Source organism: Cuculus canorus, chromosome 10 (assembly GCF_017976375.1).
Source record: "Cuculus canorus isolate bCucCan1 chromosome 10, bCucCan1.pri, whole genome shotgun sequence".
NCBI classification, from domain to species: Eukaryota; Metazoa; Chordata; class Aves; order Cuculiformes; family Cuculidae; genus Cuculus; species Cuculus canorus.
This window is the reverse complement of record NC_071410.1, coordinates 2078000-2102533: the sequence shown is the minus strand read 5'-3', so window position 1 is coordinate 2102533 and position 24534 is coordinate 2078000. Positions and strand designations below refer to the sequence as shown.

General features: G+C 45.0%; 1 protein-coding gene across 3 annotated transcripts in view; it reads right to left on the bottom strand.

The window, feature by feature from the left end:
* The window catches only part of LOC104054315 (sodium/hydrogen exchanger 2), a 30973-nt gene extending 9871 nt beyond the window's left edge, over positions 1-21102 (bottom strand). Inside the window, exons 1-9 of one of the 3 annotated variants that reach the window (XM_054076033.1) lie at positions 20967-21083; positions 20845-20868; positions 18562-20691; positions 16668-17131; positions 16062-16312; positions 11974-12191; positions 7910-8106; positions 3324-3413; positions 990-1060 (exon numbers count right to left, since the gene is read on the bottom strand). In XM_054076033.1, coding sequence (XP_053932008.1) covers positions 990-1060; positions 3324-3413; positions 7910-8106; positions 11974-12191; positions 16062-16312; positions 16668-17131; positions 18562-18838 — 1568 coding nt within the window. In that variant the 5' untranslated portion in view covers positions 18839-20691; positions 20845-20868; positions 20967-21083. Of the gene's footprint in view, positions 1-989; positions 1061-3323; positions 3414-7909; positions 8107-11973; positions 12192-16061; positions 16313-16667; positions 17132-18561 lie in introns of all 3 variants that reach the window. The other 2 variants (XM_054076031.1, XM_054076032.1) reach the window with 2 other exon arrangements.
* Between the last annotated feature and the right edge of the window lie 3432 nt (positions 21103-24534).

The following is a 24534-nucleotide window of genomic DNA, read 5'->3' as shown; positions in this document are numbered from 1 at the left end:
ATGCTTCCAGGTTCCCTCTTGAGCCATTTCCTCTCTCTTTCTGCTCAAAAGGAGCACATCATTTGGGAAAGATCTGTCAAATACTGATGCTGTTAGCTGTACACAGAGCTGCTCCAAAGGAGCCAGGGACCTCCACAGCAGCAACCACTCCCATACCCTCTAGTGGCACTTCCAAGCACTGGCATTCCTAAGAAAATCCCGCATTTCTCAGCGATGGCGAAGTCAGCTGCATCTGTGTCTGTGCCTGCACAGCCAAGGAGTTCATCCTGGCAGACTCCTATTTATATTATATTATATATTATATATTATATATTATATATTATATATTATATATTATATATTATATCTTAATTAAATTATAAAATATATATTATATAAATTTATATATAATATATATTATATTTATATATATTTATATATATATTTTATAAATATTTTTATATATAGACTCCTAGATTTATATTTGTATACAATCTACCAGAACTTAACGAAAATTAAGTACCTCGCAACAAAAAATCCGTACAGATCTTTTATCATTTGTCAGTCCACAACAAGCAGTTGCCCCTCCAAGTGCTGCAAGCTCGTATGTTCAACGTTAATCACGCACACCCTGGCTTGGGGTCCCCAGCTCCCGCTTGGGTGCGGAGGCAGGAGAGCATGGGCAGCACCACTGCCGGCAGGGACGGGCTGAAGCCACACAAGATGTGTGGCCCTCTCATTTCCAGCAGATTCCTTTGCCCAAGAGGGGATAAACACGATAGGAGAGGAGAAAAGAGGGCTTTTAGGGTGAAGTACAATGTGATCTGCAAGCAGGAAAGTGCTTCGAGAACCTGGGCTCAGCTTGGACAAGGAAAATCTGCCCCTCTGTCACCTGCCTTGGGCCACAAGGATGAACACGGCTCAGCTGCCCATAGTGGAAACTTAGGGAATAGAAACCAGCCTCATTTTTTTCTACACATGTACACAGTTGTATTTTGGCAAATCCTTACTTGTCTTTCCAGTAATACTGTCCCCAGTGTCCAGATATATCTTCAATGCCAGCCAGCAAATGATCCAAGAACTAAACAGAAGAGAGGATTTCACTGTACTCCGGTTGAATATATATCGCATACGCGATGAACTCACTCAGCAAACATCAAAAGTCAGCAGACAAATCAGGGGATGCTTTCAGCTCGGTACACAGCACCGGTAAACAAGAAGAGGGGCTGGTGGGCTAATTCCCCATCCAGTCACCCCTGCGTATCCCTTGGCTCTGGAGTACAATAAGTGGTTTGGCTGCTTGCTTTCAGGTCTGTGCAAGCAAAGAATAATCCCTGAGGGACGTGTATCTGCTCTTAATGATACGTCCAGGATGGCTGATGGCTTGCACGCCCGGCAGATTGGGCCTTAATAAGCAGGAAATGCTCATATTGAGGTTTTTGAGGACAATTTGTCTCAGGAGATCAGTATCTTCAGGATATAGATGTAGATAATGTACAAATGATGCTTTGACTTGAATAATAAACACTGCCTTCCCGCAGACACTTCCCATTAAATTAAATCATTGGCTGTATTGTGCCTTATACAAAACCATTATTATTGTTTACTATTATATTAAAAATCCTGGGCAGGTTGATTTTTCCACATAGAAATTAAATCTCTAGAATTTCCCAAATCCTTTTCCCTCCTACTGGCATCTCTGAACCAGGAGAGGTCTCTCCTCTACCATGGGCAATGCTCCACGCCCAGGTACCGATGTTCCTGGATTTTCCTCAGGCTCCAATTTCAAAACAAACCTATTTTTCGGGGGGTCAGAGAAGGAAAAGTTTCTGAGTGGGTTGCTCAGCTCTGCAGCCTGGTACAGGCGTAGGGTCCTCACATCGCCATCACCTGCTGTATGGTCTGAGGACCACAAATGACTCCCCCCACTACCACTGATCATCGCTTTTAAGGGCGAGAATGTCTCAACGTCCAGATGAAGAAATAAATATCAGGAAGGAAGATGCTTCTCCGTGCCTGGTTTCCACTTCCCTACACGTTCAGATTGGACGTTAGGAAAAACACTTCTTCACTGAAAGGGTTCCCGGGCACTGGCAGAGGCTGCCCAGGGCAGTGATCGAGTCCTCATCTCTGGAGGGGTTTAAACAATGGGCAGATGAGGTCCTCAGGGATCTGGGTCAGTAGTGGACAGGTATGGTTGGACTTGATGGTCTCAAAGGTCTTTTCCAGCTTGAGGATTCTATGTTTCTATCATTGTTACCTTCTCTACTTAAGTTAATTGCTACACAGCCATTTTCAGCTCACATTTCCTAATAAACACATTTCCAGAGATGATTTACTACTCATACACCAACAAAAGAAGAACATATTCTCTGTTCACCACAGGAAAAGCCTCCTCAGCTTATTGAGCCATTCTGTTAATCTCAGACAAGGCCTTGTAACACCCCCTAATCGTGAGGATGACAGATAGGTTCTAGAAACCTCCTCAGACCTAATGTCTTTATTTCTAGCTACCCTAAAGAGGACAAAAATATTCCTGAAGGGGCCATACCTACAGAAATGCGGCTGGGAATAAAAAATTAGATTCTGAAACATTATTTTACACTGGATATAGGGTATCACGCATTAAAAATCCCAGTTGGCAACTCCTGACTGGGCTGTAAGCCTCAGACTGAAGACCTGAAGCAAAGCCTCTCTGGTTTGCACCTCAGTGCCCCAACAGCATTGCGGTGGGATCCAGCGAAGCCTCCCTCCAGCAATACAAAGCCTCAGCCAGGTGTGCAGAGCACTTCGCCTTCTCATGAAGTTGACGCCCTCTCTGGAGAAGTCCTCAGTAACTAGAAAGGCTGTTTGGTTGGTGAGCTAAATTCCACCTATGGGCTAATGTGACTTCAGTGGTTCCTTCAGTACAGTGCTTTCTTTAACTCCTCTTTTACCTTTGTTTTTCCAAACCCCTCCACACTGGTGGTGGTGAAGTGACTGAGCAACATAGGGAAGATCCTTACCCTGAGAGCAACCAAGTCTCGTTTTCTTTCTTTCACTTTTTTTCAAAGAAGCTGAAAAGTGGGTGTTCGATGCAAGTATAAACTTTTGGGTGAATATTGCCTTTTTCTGTCATGTTTGTGCACCACCTTATGCAACATCAGCCTGACCGAGTTGGTGGCTGCTATTCCAGTGCACATAATAACCCATAGTTAGGAAGCTGCATAGGACTTCAGACCTGGAAAGGGACTGACCTGCAGAGGGTTCAGGTAGAACTGAAGATCTGTGGGGTCCCTGGAGGAACACCACATTTCAGAAGGACCATAAAGCTCTAGGCATTGGTTGATGGATGCATCGCTTACCCGAATATGGATCTGCTCTCCCACTGTAGGAGCACTTTCTCTTTTCCTCTTGACAGCCAACATGTCAACGAGAGGACGGATGGTCATTCCCTGCAGCACAATCACAAACACAAACAGCAGCCTTTCTTCACATCAAATGTTCTCAGTGTCAATAGAACGAGGGTAGGCAGAGAGGAGAAACGTTCCACGCTCCTCATCTGGCATCTCAAAGACCACAAAAGTCAACCAATAACACCAAGGTCAAGCCCCTGGCTTGCTCTTCCTTGTAGCCTACCAGATGGAAAGGGACTTGAAACATTCAAAGTTCAAATGCCTGAAATGATGATAGTCCTTGAGCCTTCCCAGCATGCAGCCTCCACCAGCATTTGTCTGCTAACTTTCTGGGTATTATGTGTCATAGTTCGTTACTCTAACGATCTTTAATGGCTAGCTGGTGGCTAAGTTTACTAATCAAAGCATCCACCTGGTGCAAAGGGTCAAGGGAAGAGTTTTAATGTTCTTTAAGCCTTGTGGGAGAACTTCTAAAATGCTGCTGTGCTGCATTTCTTAGTCTGGCTTCAGTTTGAAATGCCTTTACTAGGACATGTTTACAGCAAAAATGATGGAGTAGTTGATGTTTATGACTTCTGAATGTCACAGATGCTGGCACGGAGGAGAGCTGAACACATTTTTAATTGCAGAAACAATTAATGTGTCATTTTAATAGCTAATAGCAATAAAAAATGCATCACTATTCAAAGTAAACAACATAAAACTCACAAATTCAGAAATAACAGATATTACAAAAATTAAGCAGAGACCATGCAATTTGGTCTTTTGCCTTCACTGGATAATGAGCTGCATTTGGTTTGATTTTATAGTGGCATTTTGTGGCCAGGACTCCCAGATTTAGAAACACCTGAATTCCTTTGGCCCTTCCTGATCTTGGGAGCATTATGGGAATCCCAGTGTCATTCCCAGGCCACGTATCATTTCACAAAGCCCCGTAGGTGCCCTGGATGCTCCTCCACCCACCAGAGAGAACTCCTCTGAAGTCCATCACCCAATGCTGACAGCTTTATCAAAGGCCACGCCAGCGATCTCGTAGCTGACGGGTCAGTGTGGGCAGTGAACAAACAAACAAAAAGCCTCTTCACAGTTACTATATTTGCTAACGATTTCATGAAAGAGGTCAGAGGCCGGCAGGCTGAGAGTGAACATCAGATGGAGAACATGGCATTTCATTTTCAAACCGCACTTAGAGGCAGAACAATGAGGGCTCTTTTTGACATTCCAGACAAGCCCACAGCTCCTTGGAGGACTTTCTGGTCTATGTGGCGCATATCCAGGCCTGTCTGGAAGCACTGAGGACTTGACAATTGCTCAGTCAACCTTCTCAAAATCATTAACCGGGCTCGTTGTGAGAAGAGTTATGCAACTGAGTAAGAAAGTCCAAAATAGATGAGTTTCCTGGGTTGTATAATGCACTGACAGACCCATGTATGGACAAGCCCAACTGCTCACACGTTGGTCGCTGGTCTGTGTAGCATGAGACTTTTCAGAGAGCACAGTCAGGATTTCCAAGAAAAGGAAGCGGGTTTGTGCTCCGGCAAGGCTCCTGCTTGGCCTTCACCAGCTCAAAAGGGCCCAAATCATCTCTCCCCCAGTTTCTGTCCTGTCTTACCAGAGACATCCCCCGACATCTGTACTGACATCACAGCGAATACAAAGAAAACTTATTGCACAAAACAAGTCCACTATCCACAGGAGCTGTAGGCAATACTTCACTGTCCTTTCCACCCAAAGTGGATGCTGGGACATAAAGGATATTCACTCCTCAGTACTGCATCCATCCCCTGGCAGCAGTGCCATGGGCTTCAGAACCTGTAGGGCTCATTTGCCAATCCAGGTTTCTGAAGGTTCATCTGCACTCCTTCTGTTCCGTTTATCCACGTTTTCCTGTGCTGAGCTAAAGCAGTATCTGTCTGGTTCAGCTTTTAAGCAGTCTACTCCCTCCTCCCACCCCGTGGTGGTCTCCCACACACAGTGCTGCAGGTATCTGGAGCCTGAGCAAGTCTGTCTTTATGGATGCTATGTTCCCGCTGAATGGCAGAAGGTCCAGGGGTCACCCGGCCAACGAGTACCCACGGGGGACCCTGTTTAACTCTCACCCTTTAGCGTGGAGACAACACCAGCAGCTGACCTTTGAGGTTACACAAAAGCCCTTTTCCCAGTCTTGGGAAGGATTTCCTGAAGCCTCGGCAGAGCGGAGCTGCTGCCTTAGAGCAACTTTTGTATGAGACACTGACACCTCTGCGCGAGCGAATGTGCCCAATGACCGGACCTTTTCAATTTCTGACCCACATTTTCATCATAAAACTTACCAACCTCCACCCAGCAACGGTCCATCCCTGGTCCATCCCTGCTCTCTCCTTTCAATCTGAAACCTGCGCCTGGGCCAGCTGCCCCGCGGCTTTCACCTCGGAGCCCATCGCGCTTGCTGGCCATTGCTCCAGCTCATGGCGTATATCAGGGGGACGCGGAGAAACAGAGTAAAACTCAACCTTCTGCATTGTCCAAGCACCCTAAACCCACACCTGAGTGGTTCAGGGAGGCCAAGAAAAAGCAATTTGCTCTTGCAGGGTAATGCTCAGCCGTGGGGCAGCCATCACCGTCACCCACCATCTCCCAAGGCCGCAGCAGCTTCTCCATCCGAGGGCAGCAGATGGGTCTACAGAGTGGATCAGCTCTTGGGGAGCTTTACCACAAAGCATCGCTCCCAGACCCCCACCCCGCTCACTATAGCCCTATGCAGACCCACTCTCAACTTGTTGGGACAAAGCACACCAGGTAGACATCAGCCTTGCTCACTTCGGGACTGGACGACTCCAGTTTTTCCATCACATCCACCCTCGGCTGTGACAGTGTCTGTCCGGTGAACTAAAAGGTGGATTTCAGAGAAACCCTGAAAGGAGCCTTGCCCTTAACACACTCGCTTCTGGGCACAGCAGAGCAGGGAGACACCTCCAAAATCTTCACTCACAGAGGCTGCAGGAATGTTCTTACCACTAGATGTCACAGCAATGCCGAGAGCTGCTCCTCCACTGCCCCTGGAGCAGCTCCTTACAGCCTCTGCCTGTGCCCAAGAGGGGGAAACCCTTCTCCATCACTACCCAGAGGGGTGCGAACCGAGAATCCGTGAAAAATAAAAGCATATTAGCAAGCAGAGCAACACCAGCAGCCAGTTCTGCCCCTGCTCCAGCTGCAGGTTGACCAGCCTGGGTCAGATGTGACACCTCCCGTAATCTCCCCACGAGCAGCTCACGTCACAGATGCTCCTACAGCTTCTCTATAGGATCAGGCTTTGGAAAAACACCCACGGCAGAAAAAGTCTTTAAAAAGAAAAAGAAAGAAATAGTCTTACTACTTTCATGCTTTAAACAATAAACCCAAAATCTCAGAGCAACCAGCGCTGTGAGGGGCCACCTCCCTTCTGCTACCCGAGCAGCAGGGGTTAACTCGCCCGCAGCCACCCCTCGATTCGAGCAGGGTGCACTCACTTGCAGAAGCTTTTCCACTGGGTAGGAAACAACGCAAGAATCCCCAGGGCAGAAAGAGAAAGCAGGTAGCAACAGGGCATAGGGATCGGTTATAAAACGAAAATTACAGGCAAATAAATCAAATGCGTTCTGACTTTATTTGCTTCTGATTTTCATTGCTTTTATAACAAGTAACACACCCAATTTTTTTTTTTTCCAGTGGAAGAGTTAAAGCAACCCCCCCTTCCTGCTGTATCATCACAAAGCAACTGCAGCTGCTTTGCTACGTGAATGTGAAAACACCTCCAACGTACATACAAAATATTTTGATAAACAACTAATGCCTGCTGCTGCCGCTTCAGCTGTTGGATGCCCCAACAGCATGGAACGCATTCTCACAAAGCGTTAGGAAGTCACTCCTTCAAAATCAGCTCCTTTTAAATTGCCCCATCTGTGAGCTACCAAACTGAGACAACCAAACCATAAACTTCTCTTACAAGAAGTCTTGCTGCCCATATTCAGAGGGTTTGGAGTATCTCCAGTATCTTCCACCTTCCTCCTTTGGGATGAGGAAAACTGACCTTCCTTACTCCACAGCTCAGGTAGCATTTCATTTCATGACAAGGCCTATAACAACAAGTGGTTCTTACCTTGCTCAGACAGCAAAGTAGTTGCAGAAGTTGATTTGCGTTGGCCTTGCTCTCACACAAAACACATAAAAGCACCGCTTCAGAGAGGAAACCTACGCCAGCACCATTCTTTCCCATTTTCACCACTGCTGCCCCAGTGTGGATGGAGCAGATCAAAGACGGGACATTTTCTCATGGAAAATGCAACAGCACAGCACGTGTTTTAAGTCAGCAACTGTTGGCCAACCTCACGAACACAGGACACATTCTCACACCTTCTGCCTCTTTCAGTAATAATTGTAATGTTTTTATACGACTCGCTACTCAGGAAATGACTGTAAAGCCTTGTATCCATCTAATGGTTTAGCACTCGTTATTTGTCTGGAAAAAAAACATGTTCACATTTTATATCTGCTGGTGACACCCAGATTGGTTTTACCTGGACAAACACGGTGAAGAGGATGACAACAGTCGTTGCTGCAATGAAGAGCTTCTTTCTGCGGAAGTCAGGAAGCAAGAAAACCAAAGAGAAACAAATGGCTCCTCGGAGCCCCCCGTACGCTATGATGAACTGGTCTTTGCTGGTGACAGTGTTCACGTGAAATCTGTTCACAAAGAAAGTCAGCACAAGGACCCCTGCAAAACAGGAAAGAAATAGGAGCACATCAGACAAAACAAGCAATTGGATTAAAAAAGTCTTACAGTTGGTTTTACAGTAAAACATGGCTGAACTGGGAAACACCAATCACGTGGAACTGGCTGGGGGCCCAGGTAGTTTATTCCCTATAAACCACTGGAGAAGGGCTCTTCTTCCAGCCTGGTCCAACAGGGTTACATTTGACTTGTCCAGAGAAAAATTAGTCCCCAAAATATTTCTGATGTGGGTCATTACAGACACCACGGAGCGGCCACAGTTCTGGGCGCTTGTAGAATCACAGAATGGGTTAGATTGGAAGGGACCATGACGCTCATCTAGCCTGAGCCCTGTGCAGGGAGCACGAGGACTACAAGATTTTGGGTAGCTCATCTCATAGCAAATCATCTCGGTTTTTAACTTAGCCTTGTGCTTATCACAGCCGAGCTGGGAACCAGAGTTTCCTTCAGAAGGACTTGGAACTTTGTAGGACAGTTTTTGAGTCATCTCACTTCCACGGCCACAGATCCCCAGAACATACCAGAACCTGGTGGCTCTATGCGAGCATCAACTGAACACTGAGCAAGCGAGAACCACTGGCAACATAGACATATTAGCACATTTATTTAGTTGGGAGCTAATTAGAGTTTTAAAAGCAATTCTATGGTCACACGCCAGCCAAAACTTTACTTGTATAATGATACAGAGCCAGATTGCAAGAAGTGAACTGAAATATTAATCAATTTATTCTATTTGGTGACAATAAATGATTGAATTGCTTGGATTATAAATGCTCTCAAGATAAACTATCAGCAACAATTTAGCTATGAGTTACCCTCCAGTTTTCAAAAGTTTCCAAGCAGTAGCTGAGATAATTAGCTATATTCTGCCTGGGTTCATGTTGTTTCTCCACAAATCTTTCACTCCAAGATTTATAGTGTAAGAATTTAAGACTACATAAGGTGACAGAGCAATTGCTGTAATTTATAGTTATTTGAAAACACATAAACAGATGCAAAAAGGTACAAAAGCCAGGCCTTAAATCAGGAAGCTGTGATCTTAATACCAATGGACATGATAAACATTTTATTTCCCAAGGATTAATGGCCATTTTGAGAACTGATGGCAGATTGTCACTGGCTTTTGCTAGGAATTAACTGGATCTACATCGCTATTGCTTTTCTAAGGGGCATTTGAGTAAATAAAGTAAACTTCAAAAACAGTGCCCTCATAATGTACAGACCAGACGTCTTCCTGCACACATGCAACTAAAAATACCCCAACTTCGATAGCACATCACATGGATTTAAAGTAGAGAGAAGAGGTGGAGATGTTCAGAAATAGGGAATTAACTGAACCTTAGAATCATAGAATCACCAAGTTGGAAAGGACCCACTGGATCATGGAGTCCAACTGTTCGTATCACTCCCTTAAACTATGTCCCTAAGTACTTCATCAACCCATTCCTTAAACACCTCCAGGGAAGGTGACTTGACCACCTCCCTGGGCAGCAGTCTCCAGAGACCCACGGATCCAGTGCCCACCCCAGCAGATGTGAAATGTTGCAGCGTTGAAGTTCTTTGCGACATAAAAATAATACCTCAAATCACACCTTCTACTGTAAGCTCAGGCGGTGCCACTGATTTAAAGGAATAAAACTTACTTAAGCTGGTATCCTGGCTTTTGTCTTAATTTAATTCTTACTCATAAAACATTAGCATTCCCTAAACTAACTCAGTTTGCTCCAAGATCTGACAAACAACTAATCCTTTGGAGCAGGATGCATTTTCTTCTGGAGAGAGACCTTGCGAAAGAACAGACGGGATATCCCAGTGCTGGAATAACTGGGCGATACCAGTGCTGTTGTGTAATTAGTGCTTTTTGCTTTTTAGGTGCTCTCTCTTACACCACAGTCATTCCTGATCCCAGGCTTCAGCAGAACCGTTTGTTGTTTAAGAGCACCGGGAGGTTTCAATAAAGAACTAGAGTACAGCTCACCCACCAACCCCAGCACCACCAACCCCAGAGCCCCCAGCTCCTGCAAGCAAGCTCTGTGGGAGCCTCTCCCTCTGGATCAGCATCTGCAGTACATCCAGAGCTTCTGGATGGGTCTCAGCCACAGCAGGAATTTCCCAGCCTGGCTTTAGGCCGCACCCTGCCTGCCTCGCATCCTCCCGGCACACCTACGGCTCTCCGGCAAGGCGCTGCAGAGGAGGGACACCCTAGGCAGCAGCACACACGCAAGATGACTTTCAGCTCTGGGTTGTGTGTTCTTATATAATTCAAGGTGGATTTTGAATATCAGGAGGGTTTTCTTTCCTGGCTGCAGCACTAAGTCCTTCTCTAATAACACGCTGTGTAATTTGAGGCTGCAATCAGAGCGGCGTTGAGAGAGCCAGAGGATTTTCGGGGTGTGTGTGTAATGTTACTGCGTCCCTTACATCTTGCAATGGAGAAATTCAAACTAAAAACGTCCAACTTGCTCAGAACTTTTTTATTTGAGCAAATAATTTAACAGAAAACCACTTCACCATAATAAAACATTTGAACGTACGCACAACTGACTAATAAGCACGTTTCCAAGTGCATTTGTGGTGCACGGCTACTAAAACAAACCTTGGCATGAATTAGCAGCTAATAAAACCCATTCTGCTATGTCTCGCTAATCATGGCCTATCCTATTTAAGCAATTTCTTGAAGTGTCTATCAAATTTGAGCTCACTCTGGTTGACTCAGTGGTTTGTAAACATAAATCCAGTTGAATTTCTTAAGCTCTCAAGTTCTTTGCCAAATATGCGTGCTCTGTTATATTTGCAGAACCAGTAGAATTAACTGCACAACGTAAGAGGCAATGGAGAATCGGCCTCTCTGAACACCAAATTAGCTCAAGATAAAACTGAGGACAATGGTGAAACAGCGCATCTATTTTTCAGGTCATCTACAAGGCATGAGAAACCCAGACTATGCTGGGACCTGGACTTGGGTTTTTATTGCAACTGATCTCGTGCTCATCTTCAGCCACAACTATCAGGCAAGCATTTTGATGCACAACCCTCTTTCTTCCTGTAGTCACTAAGTCTTGGTCTCTTTTATTGTGAGGTCAGCCAAATGCTGCAGTAGGTTTCCAAGAGAGGCTGTAGAACCTCCATCCATGGAGATAATCAAAAGACAATTCCCTGATCTGTGCAATTCTGTCATCCTCAGTCTTTAGCTGAAGTTCCTGAGGAGGAGGCAGAAGCATCCTCACGTTTTTGCCCTTTACCTCCATTCTAGCTCCTAATTCCCAACCACCCAGAAGCAAGCTGTGTAGAGCAGAACAGCATCTCCAGGGACAGCCGTGTGAAGGTTCCTCCAGTTTCCCATTTAAGGCTGCTGCCGTATACAAACTTCCTATGAATTAAATCCTCTAAATCTCAGCAATTCAGAATATGCAGAGGCCCCACGGTTTTACACAGCTCTCTGATCCCAGCTACGTACTTACAATCTCTCCCATTCTGCGAATATACCAGTGGACTAGGAGACACCGAAATGGAACAGATCATGGTAATCGAAGGAGGGTCCAAGGCAGAGGCACCAATAAAACAGATGTCACAAAGAACTTCTGCCCGGCAGCAATGCTGTGTATGGCAAATGTACAGACCAGAAAACCATAGTGAGACCCAAGACTTGCTTTGGAGCCCAACACCAGTGATGGAGAGGGAAGCAAAGCATCAGCTGGGGTGTCCCGTTTCAGTCCTTGCATTCCCATCTGATAACCACACATACAGCAGGAGCAGGAAAGGGTGACAGAGGGGGCAGAAGCATTTTCTCACTTAATGGAATCGCACTTTTCACTCCCATAAATAAATAAATCAGAAATTTCATCCTACCTAATGCTCTCCAAATGAGACAGAAAATGACAGTGAAGCAAATGTATGGCCAGTTCCACTCATGATTTTCTCCAATGGTGGAAACTCCAAGAAAGATGAAGATGAGGGTTTCACTAACACTGCTCCACATCTTCATGAAGTATTTGACTGTGGTGTGAGACTTCAGAGATATGTTGGCCTCCACATAGCGTTTCATGCCCATGGCACAAGCAACAATGCTGAGAAATTGAAAATGAAACAAAGCATTTTTCCACTTATACATACAGAATTGACACATCATCATCTATAAAAAATAAATAGGCTTCATCAGGCCTTAGGTATTTGCAGACATCTCACCAGGTAGTGATTCACTTCCTACATCAGTCCAATAACATCAGGATGACCACCGGGACAATAAAATACTACACAGGTTAACCAGACTGTCTGAATCCATTTTTTTAACAAATAAATGCAATAGGTGGCGAGTTATTTATCACAGCCACACAGCAATACTTACAACTAACTACGGTCAGCTCTTGCCATCACAATACACTGTTTTCAGTTCTTTAACTTTACCAAACTCTAACCATCTGGGCTGAAGTTTCAGGCTTAGGAGGCCACAATACGTATTTCGCCAGATTGAAGATATCTGAGGGAACATAGACTTGTTTCTCAGCGAGAAATGAGTAAATAGGACTCCTGTGAGTTCGGTTGATATCTGGTCACTACAACAGATTCTGATCAAACTCAGGACTGGTGCAGTTTAAGAATAGCCCAAACGCTGTATTCCTTCACCCAAGCTAATCTAAACTTGGAGAAACTCAGGGATGTGATGTCTCTTACGCTACATTTCTAGGTCTGACCAGACTTGCGCCGTACGTTCTCTGGGCACTGCTCCCTGTTTGGCCATTGACTCCATGCAACAATAGACAATAAAACGCTCAAGCACACTCATAAGGCTGCACAATGAGCCAAGAAACGCTGCTGCTGTAGTCAGAACATCTGACCCGCGCAGGTATCGCGTATCCAAGGTCACTTCACAAGTGTTCAGCATGATTACCCCTTCTGTCTTGCAATTTTTCATGGATAATTGGTTCTTCAAGTTACAGGGCACATGTGGTTAGCCCAATTCATCAGCTTTTCAAATCAATACATTTTCAGGCCAGCAATCTTAGAAGGTCAAAATAATGGAGCACTCAAAAAGTTAAAGCCCCATTTATTTATATTTATCCTGGACAGAAATATCTTGTTCTAAACATTGTACCAGCAATTTCAAAACAGCTTCACGTTTCCAATATGTGATAACTAGTGGTATTTGGTAAGGCCATCCACATGGAGTTTTACCGCACTAAAAATTCCTTTCTTGGGGAGAAAAAACACCCATAATATTTGAAGGAGAAAGAAACATATGGATTTGTCTGAAATCAAAACTGGGCTCCAGGAAAAGGACCTGTAGCGATGACAGGGTGTGAGAGTCAGACTCAGAAAATTCACGTTATCCATGGGGAAATGAGATCCTGTTTCATCCAGCAGCCTGAGACCAAGATTCACATCTTGAGTTCACATCTTGCATCTCCTAATAAAATGCACCGATACTTAAAAAATGTATTGAAATTGGTCTTTTTTGAATTATCCTTTTTAGACCGACCCTCTTTGCGTCAAGCAAAGAGCAACAGGGATTGAATCAGAAGCTAAAAAAAAATAAATTAAAAATATTCTTCCTTTCCTGTACCTGCCTCAATAAAAGAGCAGATAAAATAGTTCCAACTAGGAAATAAGATCGAACAAGAATGTACAGGATGTGAATTCCAGAGCCAGGATTTGGGAACAATTCTTGGGAAAAGGACACAGGCTCACATCAGATTCTCAGACAGGGAATAAATTTGACCTGCTCGGTCACAGCTTCAGTGATGGGCACAGCCACAGGGGCAGGGAACATAAAATTATTAAACAAAAACATGTAGAATTGATTTTTTTTTTGGCTCAAAAAATTATTTTTTCAAATAAGCAAACTACCAAGATCTGCTGCTTGTACAGCCTTGCCTGGTCACAAGAGAATGAACTGTTTGAAATCAAAGATTTATACAAGAAACATTTATAATGTGGCAACTATAAGATCAGCAGTGCAGGAATCAGCTGCCTTTGCAATTGCTTTGGTTTAGAAATAATGCATTATTCAAAAGAAAACAAAATGGGTTCCATAATGGGTACAGCAGATTGCGATTAATAGAAGGAGACACCATTAGGATCGAATGTTTTCTGCTCCGCAATGATTACGCAGCATATTTATTTCACCATTCTCTCTTACGTGCCTATAAGTCAGCTTTCTCTTACCTATTCCCAGAGCTAGAGTTGTTTTCAGTAATGCTAGAATATCACCCCTATTAACCACTCGAGGAAGCAACCCGCAGGATATAGGAATGGTTTATATCCACAGCAGTATCATCAGTTCTATAAGGGATCTCCGAGAAACTTCCCTGTCTCGCTGGTACCCGACTTAGGTTTTTTTATTTCCTTTTTATCCTCATTATTATCAGGTTTGGAGTTGTTTACACGACAGCTATCAATGCAGTTTAAGTGCACTTTATAGTCTTTAGGGAAATATGAAATGGTTGTGATCCTCAGCACCAGCTGATTTACTTTAGGTAGGAGAACTGAATGCAACAGATATCAGCCCACAGAAACCAGAAACATTGAATCATTCACTGTGATTTTCACCTGTCTCTGCTTCCCAAGGCCAAATTTCTATTAAGATTATTATAGATATGTTTTTCAGCACCTGCTCTGCAAGTGTAGTGACAATGAGGCAAGCCCAAGGCTCAGGTTCCTCTCTTCAAACTGAAGGATCTGGCCCAAAATTATTCTCTGTATTGAAAAACCTACCCGGTAAAAAAGAATTAACTGTATTATCATCTATAAATTTCAACTTGTGAAAGACGGAATTTACAGAAACAAATAGTTTTCCTTTGCTGATCCAAGGAGTTGCATGGGAATACAGGAGATGGCATCTGATACGAGCACAGCTGCAGGACACAGGCAGTCCTTGTCTGCCCCGTATTGCTATAATCTCATCGTACAAAAGCTTCACAGAGTAAACCCCCACAACTCTGAAGTGAGTTTTAGATGGAAAAGAGCACAGGACCGGCTGTGCTGTAGCAAACTGCAGGCAGTTGGGGTTTAGGAACTTCAAAACCTTGATCTCTGACATCTTTGGCTGAAACTGGTCAATAGATTTCAAATGTTACTGGAGGTAGAGATGAGCCCTCCATTCCCAAACAGTAGGGATATTTCCAGGCTTAAGTTCCATAGGGGATACACAACTCCCACCCCACAGAATCAGAGAATGTTTGGGTTGGAAGGGACCTTAAAGCTTAGCCATGGTCAGGGACACCTCCCACTGGATCAGGGGCTCCAAGCCCCATCCAACCTGGCCTTCAACACCTCCAAGGATGGGGCAGCCACGACTTCCTTGGGCAGCCTGGGCCAGGGCCTCCCCACTCTCCCAGGAAAACCTTTGTTCACCCACTTTGTTCTGTCGCAGGGCGGTCTGCCTCAGCACGCCTTTGGGGCCACCCCCCAAAGCTAGCTGGTACGTAGGGCACGCAGATCAGGAGGCTGCTGGAACAGACACGCTGTAAACTGAGACCAGACTTCTCTGAGGAGTTCATCTAATACTCCTCATAGTTTCTCAGATGTTGGTTTTGATTGGGCCACACCAATAAAATGACAAAATATGCCAAGACAGCATCTTCTGGCTCTGCCAAACCCACGAGACATCTCACTGCTTGAGCATTCAGGGTTTCCAAATTAAAAACAAAGAGCTCAAATAAACATAACTCAACTACATAAACCAACTGGCTGTCTGAGGCTTGCCCAGCAACAGCCACCTGGACTGCTTGTGACCTACAGCCATGACCTCTCATGTGCAATTGTGTCATGTGTGAAACGGGGCTGCGCCTCTCAGCTCTTCCACAGGTTTTTATACCTGCTCTTTGCTGCCACACACATTTCTAACTGAGCAAACTTACATTAAAACTTTTTCTGATGCTTAGCAGTAAATATAGCCCAAAAATCTTTAATGGACAGAGGAGACTCTGGGACATACTTACGCCATGATCCCTGAAAGGTGAAACATTTCGGCGGTGAGGTAGGAGAGGTAGCTGTACAGGAAGACGAAGAGCGGTTCAATGACACGGATATCCTTGGTGAATCGCGTGGTAAAGGCGGCGGTCATCCCAAAAGTAAGACCTACTAGAACTCCTCCTAGCCCAACCACAAAGAATTTTCCAACTCCAGCAAAAACATCCACAGTTTTGATGGTTGACATTTCACAGAAAGATCGAAATAGCTTGTATAGCACCTGGGTGAAAAATGAAAGAGAAAAAGAAACGTTAACAAGATGTTCACCAGACGTGGCCATGTGTAGCAATGACATTAAGATATGCTGCTGGGATTTGTGCCAGCGCATGGTCAGCATCCTTCTCTGGAGGTGAAGCACCCAGCAGGGAAGTGCTGTGGCACTCAAACACACAGACAGTCAAGAGTCAGTCACCTGAAATCTTCTCAGGACCTCAGGCCAGAGAAGTGGACCAGAAGTCCTCTGTTAGAAGGAGCTGCTGATGCCTTTTCCCTCTGCAGAACTCTTATCCCACCTCTCAGCACTAGAGCATCCTTCCTATGAACATTAAATACTGAAAATAAAGGCTAGTCCTTACCACCGTGACGGCGTCGTTCAGGAGCGACTCGCCAAAGACCAAAATGTGCAGCTTTTCATTGACGTGTATCTCTTCAAAGACCGCTAACACCGCCACGGGATCCACAGCAGCGATCAGGCTGCCAAACAGGAGGTTGTGGAGCAACGACACGTCCTGAAGGCGAAAAGCTTTCACCTGGCAGATCCCATACAGGGAAAAGCCGATCCCAAACACATTCCATATTGTCCCTACGACCGCGTAGAGGAGGATAGTGCCAATGTTCTCAAAAAAGGGACGGCTAGGCATGAAGTACCCCGCGTCAAGGACGATGGGTGGCAGCAGGTAGAGGAAAAAGATGTCACTGTCCATAACAGGCGGTGACTTGTCATTTAAGCCATAGATGATTCCCCCCATGATGAGTCCTACAAATATCAATAAACAGCTCTCGGGAACAACAGAAGGCAGCTTGTTATATAGATGAAATCCTGGAAGGGGATGGATAGATAAAAAAATGTATTATCTCACCAGCTCAGACTGGCTAAAGAGCACCAACCACCTCCTCGTTGGGGTGAGAGCCTCCTCGTGCTCCCACCTTCAGCAGGCTGTGCTTTGGAGGAGCAGTAATAAATGCACACAACTAAGGTGGAGTCGCTTAATCAGAAATTTGCTAGAAATTCAGAAAAATTACTGAAAATACCAAACTTCATAAAATTACTGTTGGTTCAGATTGAATTTGATTATAGCATAAAGGTTGAAGATATACTTCTAGGTAATAACAAAAAGAAAAACTAAATAATCTGCATAAATTAAAAAGTATTTGGAATTATTTAGGCCATAATGTAGTTAGGAGGATATCTTCAGCACTAACAGAAATAGCAGTTATTAACTTTAAACACAATACTGATTACATTAAAAAGAAATCACAAAAAGCATTCTTATTAATTATAAATGGTGCCACTTTTAGTATTATTTAATCTTTAACACTTAAAGCTAAAGGCAAGATTGAAAAAAGTCCAATCACACCAGCCTTGTGCAACTGCCAGCGTTAGAGAGATATGTTGACAACCATCACAAGTCCTCAAGGTGAGTTATTAAAAGAGATAAATTAATTGAAGGAAACCAAACCGGGAAAGGAATTATAAGGAAAAACAATCTGTGATTGTTGTTATTTCTTCACTCACGTTAACAGAGTTGGGAACTCATGGTGCAATATGAAGAGTAGCAAAAAATGACCACTTCCATCTGAAAGAAATTCTGATCTAAATGAATCTCAGGGACTTCTCCCTTCTGAAGGGAAAAATAAAACAAATGGCAGTATTTAACAGAAGTGACCACAACTCCAGTGGGGGGGGGAAATAAATAAATATATATATATATAAATAAAATTTCCACTTTCCTCTGCCCAGTTTTGCAGGTGGAAAAAGAAAAAAAGATTGTTCCAAGTTACATAAAATATCCTTTCTTACTTATTGTAACACAGACAACCCCCTTGGTGCAAAAAAAAATGTTATTTCAGGCTGTATAAACGCCTGCACATGGGCTGAATTATTCCTTGCAGTTGGCCAGATGCAGCAGCCTTTAAGACCAAGGAGTCTTCATTTGAAGATGGAGAGGTCGGTGCATGCAGCGCAGCTGGCAAGCTGATCGCGGTCACTGCACATCTTGAGGTGTACTGCACTTAAAGTTCCTGCAACACCGGGCACAGGCGTGAGATTCTAGAAGGCAAACTAGCATCCCCACCCAAAAACGCAACTAGGGAGTTGTATTCTATGTGTGCGGTTTGGTTGGTGCAATCTTAGGACTTGGCATGCCACCCCATGCTCCAAGATAGGAGAAGAGATGAAGTAAATGCCACCTCTCCCCACCCCAACCCACAGAGATCCCCGTCCTTCCTCACCCCCTCAAGATGTCTTACCTATTTTGGCCAAGGATGCCAGCATGATCCAAAGTGTGATTTCAAAGGGGACTTGAACATGCTGATAGTCCAGAGAGAAAAATGCGTGCTCTGAAGATTCATTGCCCTGGGCTTCCTCGGCAGCCCAGCTGATGTTCTCCAAGATCACGTCCTCCAGCAGCGGCATCGGTGGAGAGCCCTGCAGGGCTCCGACCCCTGCAGCTTGGAGGCTGGAAGAGAGCAAGGACGCAGCCAGGACAGCAGGTGCAGCTTTTTGTCCTGATCTCTGCCTCTCCATGTGCCCTAGAAGTCATCTGCCATGGGGATTTGCCTGCTGACTGCTCCTGGCCAGCAGCTCCCGCACTGCAGGCAACTGGTTGGGAGCGCTGCTGGACACACTGGAGCTCAGCTCGCCCTCGCTGCATGGGTTGCTGCAACGACAGGAGCAACCGCTCCGCCTCACGCTGACTCTCCTCCCTGGTCCATAAGTTTCCAGCTGGGAGACCCTGCTGGACAATTGCACCCTTTGGCACCACGTGCCCAAATAGGCAGAGGCTCCTCCTGCACCCTTAGACCAACGAGACATCCATGCATGCTTGAGGAGGAGACAAGGTGCATTTCAGTCCTAACTCTCAACATAGTTTGACTTCCAGTCTCTCAGAAACCCTTCTCAGAGGGGAAGAAAAGAATCATCAGTGCTGCTAGGGCAGCCAGGCTCTGATGGAACAGGTCCCACGCGAACCAGACCCGTCTTACAGTGAACTCCACCAGAATTCTCCAGCGCCCGCAGAGAGAACGCATGGCAGCAACATTACTGATAATCTCAATTTCCATTTGGTAAAAGAAGAGAAGCACTCAGCTTTCTTGTGCTACACAGAGAGCTGTGGCGCTGCACTCGATGGGGTCACCTGCGCTGGAAGAGCAAGTTCCAACAACTGCTTAAATCTTCTTCCTGCGATAAGGGCTAACAGGAAAAGTTATCTTCACCTCTTTTCCCTACTTTAAAACAGCACTGAGAACTGAGCTGGCTTGGAAAAGTTGGAGAGACAGAAAAATAAAAAGTTATTTGCAACAGCATTAGATGTATTAATAATACAGAGGGGGAGACAAGAATATGTGGCCAAATTCTTCCATTGTGGAGTTTCATTTAAGTTGATGTTTCAAAAGGGGATAAATTTGGTGCAAAGAACACATATAATTAAAATATGGAGGCCCCAGGCTGTTGCTAGACTGATCGATGGCCTATTTGTTTCTCTTCAGCTGCCTAAATGACACCAAAATTGAGCTGCCAATAACAAGCTGGTGACCCACTTTCCTGCTGTAAAGTCAGAACCCAACGTTAGGCAGACGCAGAGCCCGGGTTTCTCAGTACCACCTGAGCTCCCTGTTTCTGATCCGATTTGTAAAGTGGGAGGAGGACAAGCTTTGGGAGACAGGAGAGACACAGGGATGCACCCTAGGAGTGACTCCTTTCTGCTTTGCCATGGTTCGTTTGAATTCATAGTTGGCCTGTAGCGTGCTTGCTGACTTCAAAGCAAAGCAAGACTCCTCTTTAGAGCAGCCTTCCAGTGAGCTAAGCTTTTGGAACCGGGTGCCACTTCTCCCTTTATATATTTAAAAAATTAACAAAACTGTAGGACGATCACCGGACGGACAGAAATCCCACAAGGTTTTACCCATCTTTGTTCCATGGGTCCATTCCACAGGGATGGGGAGGAGAAAAAGAGGCAAGGCGACAGGATCCGGTGTTGCTCTGAAGGAGGGAGAATTCCGTGCTCTTAACAGCAGTTAAGAAACAATTGAGAAATTACTCAACCAGAGCTAAGAGCAAGGAAGCAGTTCTGAGCCCGGGCTCGCACACCAAGCCATCGCATTTCCTCTTTCTGATGAAATACTTGGTGCTAAACTTAGGAGTTTGAAGACTTGTTCCAGTTTGGTGGCACGAAAAAGGAGCTTTGAGAACCCCCCACTCCTCCCAGCTCAAACAGTCCATTCTAGTTGTTGCTGTTCTCGGAATAAAGGCAAGAAATTTCATCTTTGCTTACGTTTACCTTAAGCCAGAACTGAAATGTTTGCATCTTGGACAGAAGAGAGACCTGCAGAGTGGAGCTCAATAGCTCTGGGAAATGGTTTTGTGCATGGAATCAATACCTATTTGATAATGGAATCAGAACAAAACAGCCGAGTCAGGACAGTATTTGAGGAAGGTCAACAGAGAGGGTAGCATTAAAATATGATATAATACTGCTCATGCATAGAATGAGGACCTTGAGGACAAAAAAATACACATGCGTACTTCTTTACCTTCACTGCTCACCAAACTTCTACCTGAACACAGCAAAACACAAGAAAAAGATAAAGGTCAAGAGAAAGGCCAAGAGCCCGAGGCAGAGCCCTGCACAGGCTTTAGAATGAACCTCTTTCACCTGCTTTCTTCCCTGCTCCTATCTGTGATGATGGTCGCAACCCCGCAACAAGTTCCACGTAGATGGATCAGTGCAGCCTCTCTCCAAACTGTCTTCCATCCTGCAAACCTTCGAGCATCTCCCTAAAAGCTCCATTTTTGTTCTCCCTCCAGTTCCTGGCTTGCTGTACCTAGACCTGTGCAAGGACAACAAAAGACTTTGCAAATATTTTGGCCAGTTATGTCATTCAAGTGAGAACCTAAAATTTGCTCTTCAGGTTTTGAAACTCCTTATTTTTCTGTTTTGCATCATTTTAACCTAAAGTTCTATTCAAATAAGTTTCTCCTTCCCTTAAATTACGATATGTATTCCCTCTCATTCTACATTAGTTATAAATAAACCAAAAGCCAAAATGTTTTTCCAAAGTTCTATGATAACAGAATATGAGTTGTTCCTCTTGTAATGGCTATTGATATTATTGAACCACTTTTTAATGTGAGTACCATTTGATCATATGTTTATTGACATGCTTTCATTTTTTTCCTAATGTAATGTGCTTTCACACATTTTTAAATACATTCTGATCCTCATAATTGTATTGATGGGTACATTGCTCTGGCTGGAACGATGAGGACTACAATAAGAACAGATTATTGTGTGTAATATGGTGCCCAGAATTCCGGCTCCTGAAATGAAACGTTATATTAGATTAATCAGAGACTCATAGACTCACAGAACGGTTTGGGTCAGAAGGGACCTCAAAGCCCATCCACTTCCACCTCCTGCCATGGGCAGGGACATCTCCCACTGGATCAGGGGCTCCAAGCCCCATCCAACCTGGCCTTGAACCCCCCCAGGGATGGGGCAGCCACCGCTGCTCTGGGCAACCTGGGCCAGGGGCTCACCACCCTCATCATGAAGAATTTCTTCCTAATGTCCAACGTAAATCTTCCCCCTTCCAATTTAAAGCCATTCCCCCTCATTCTGTCACTCCATGGCCTTGGAAAAAGTCCCTCCTCAGCTTTCCTGGAGCCCCTTTCAGCACTAGAAGCTGCTTTTAGAAGGTCTCCCCACAGCCTTCTCTTCTCCAGGCTGAACAACCCAAACTCTCTCAGCCTGTCATTGTACGGGAGGTTCTCCAGCCCTCGCATCATCCTTGGAGCCTCCTCTGGACTTGCTCCAACAGCTCCATGTCCTGCCTTTGCTGGGGACTCCAGAACGGGACACAAGATTCCAGGTTGGGTCTCATGAGAGCTGAGCAGAGGGGCAGGATCCCCCCTCTCGCCCTGCTGGTCCCACTGCTCAGGATGACTTTCTGGGCTGTGAGCACACACTGCCTGTAATCAATTGCAACAACTTGTTTTTCTTTACTTAATTTGAGAGTTATTCATACAATCCTAGCAGAATTATTTCTTCTTTCATAGATGAAAATCTTTCTTATTTCATAGAAGGAAAAGCAGAGCTGCACATCCCCAGGAGAGCATCAGCGGCAGGAGCGCCTTCAGCCCCAGCAGAGCTCCCTGTGGCCTCGTGGGCTGCGGCAAGGATAAAGAGATTTTCAAACAAATACTTGTGGTGTTTGCTGATCCCAGAAAGGCTATGGCTTCTTTTTCCATTTCTATGCTATGAAAGTTCAGTGTTTCCAGAAATCACTTAAATGCAGAGATGTGTCAATTCTCAGTATGCTTTTGGTTTCTCTGAAAGGATAATGTATTCTGGTTGTCCAAGCACCCTACATGGGTAACTTGACTTGGGAAAACAGCCCACACTTGTCTCCATTAACTTTCAAACTGTGCAGCCTCTGCAGACACTGCGAATGCTCCTCCACGTTCCTCCCAGCTATTTGCCCATCACCCAAACATCCCACCACCACAGCAAGGATGCTCTCTCCACACCACTAATACCTAAATTGCCCTCTGCACCTTCTTTACAAACATTATTTTGGCTCCGACTGCGTTACCTCTTCTGGAGTCTCAGGACAAGGCAGTCTGGTTCCTTCTCCACCCCTCACACCAAGCGATAATTCAGATCTACACCCTCATTCGAGCTGGTTCTGCACTGTAACAGACACAGCTCTGCAACAAAAGCTGTGGGACAAACACGGAAAAGCTCCCAAGAAGTCACCCAGAAGTTCCATTTGATCGGCTCATTGTGAGAAGATAAAATATAAGTGTTCATGATGTCTAGATTTGTTATGGAAATAGGATTTTTCCCACTAACATCACAACGACCATTTGTTTACCTTCAAAGGAGAAAGCCATTCGCATTTATGAATGTGCAAAGTCTCTTTCCCCCCATCAGAATGGAAACTACTCATATTTTCATATATAATCACCTTATTTTTCAGCTTCTCCTCCTCAGTGCCTACGTTTTCCATTATATTTTAATACACACAGTGAAAACTACACATAAAATACCGATGTTCTTTCTCAGTTAGGACAGAAGAGAACATATTTCCATCCATATGCAAGCCCGCAAGCAAACACAGGGAACACGTAAAGCAGACAGGCAGTTTAGCAAGAAGATTTAATTGAAACTGAAATTAAGACCAAGCCCTTCATCACACTTCCCTTGCTGGTAAAGATCTCGTTCTGGACAGCAGGAATGGAAAATCCCTTAAAATCCAAAGCCACAGCACAAGGTTTTCTCCGTTTATCACAGGCCATGAATATATTGAGGGTCCAGAGCCTCAACATCCTTCTTGGAGAGAGGGGCCCAGAACTGAACACAGGATTCGAGGTGTGGCCTCACCAGTGTCGAGTAGAGGGGCAGAACAACCTCCCCGGACCTTCTGGTCACGCTGTTTCTGATACAAGCCAAGATGCCATTGGCCTTCTTGGCCACCTGTTTCAAGTGGTGGTATGAGATTTCTGCCATTAAATAATACTTCTAATGCTCATTACTGTTTACACCATCAAAGTGAAGTCCTTAAACCTGTGCAAAACATTTCCAGGTCACGGTGCTGTGCAGTGGGTGAGTCTAAGAGACTCAGAGGCTGAGTCCAACCAGAGGAGTCAACCACTGTATGGGAGCTGCTTCTCAGTAATTAGGAGCCCAAACCAATAGGACCCGCAAAGGTCCTTCAAACTCTCCTCAGGAGGGCACAGCTGAAGATTTTTCCTGCTCTGGCCCTAAGAGTTACATAGGACAAGACTGGAAGGTATTTCATGGAGTGAGGAACAAACTCCTGCAGGAACCAGTCCTGGTTGAATGAGCACAGGTCATGCCCATGGATCACATCAAAGTTTCTGCAAACCTCCATCCCTCCTCCAGGTGCCCTCTGCCTGCCAGAAAGGGTGAGGGATAGGGGCTGCTCCCCGTCCCTGCTCTTAGTGTTTTCACTCACACACAGCCTCAGCTGCAGGGGAGGATGGAAGAAGTTCTTCTCATTCACCATTTTCTGCCAGTTTACTCAACTCTTCCCATCCCCTGTCTGAACTGCTAACCACCCTCTGGGAAAACACACAAGCCTGGACAAAACAGATGCTGAATATCACAGCGTGTGGTCACGGCATTTCTGTACTCCCAAAATAAAGCAGAGTCAAAGAGGAAAATGATCCCTGAAAATCAGCATAAGCGATTACAGCAG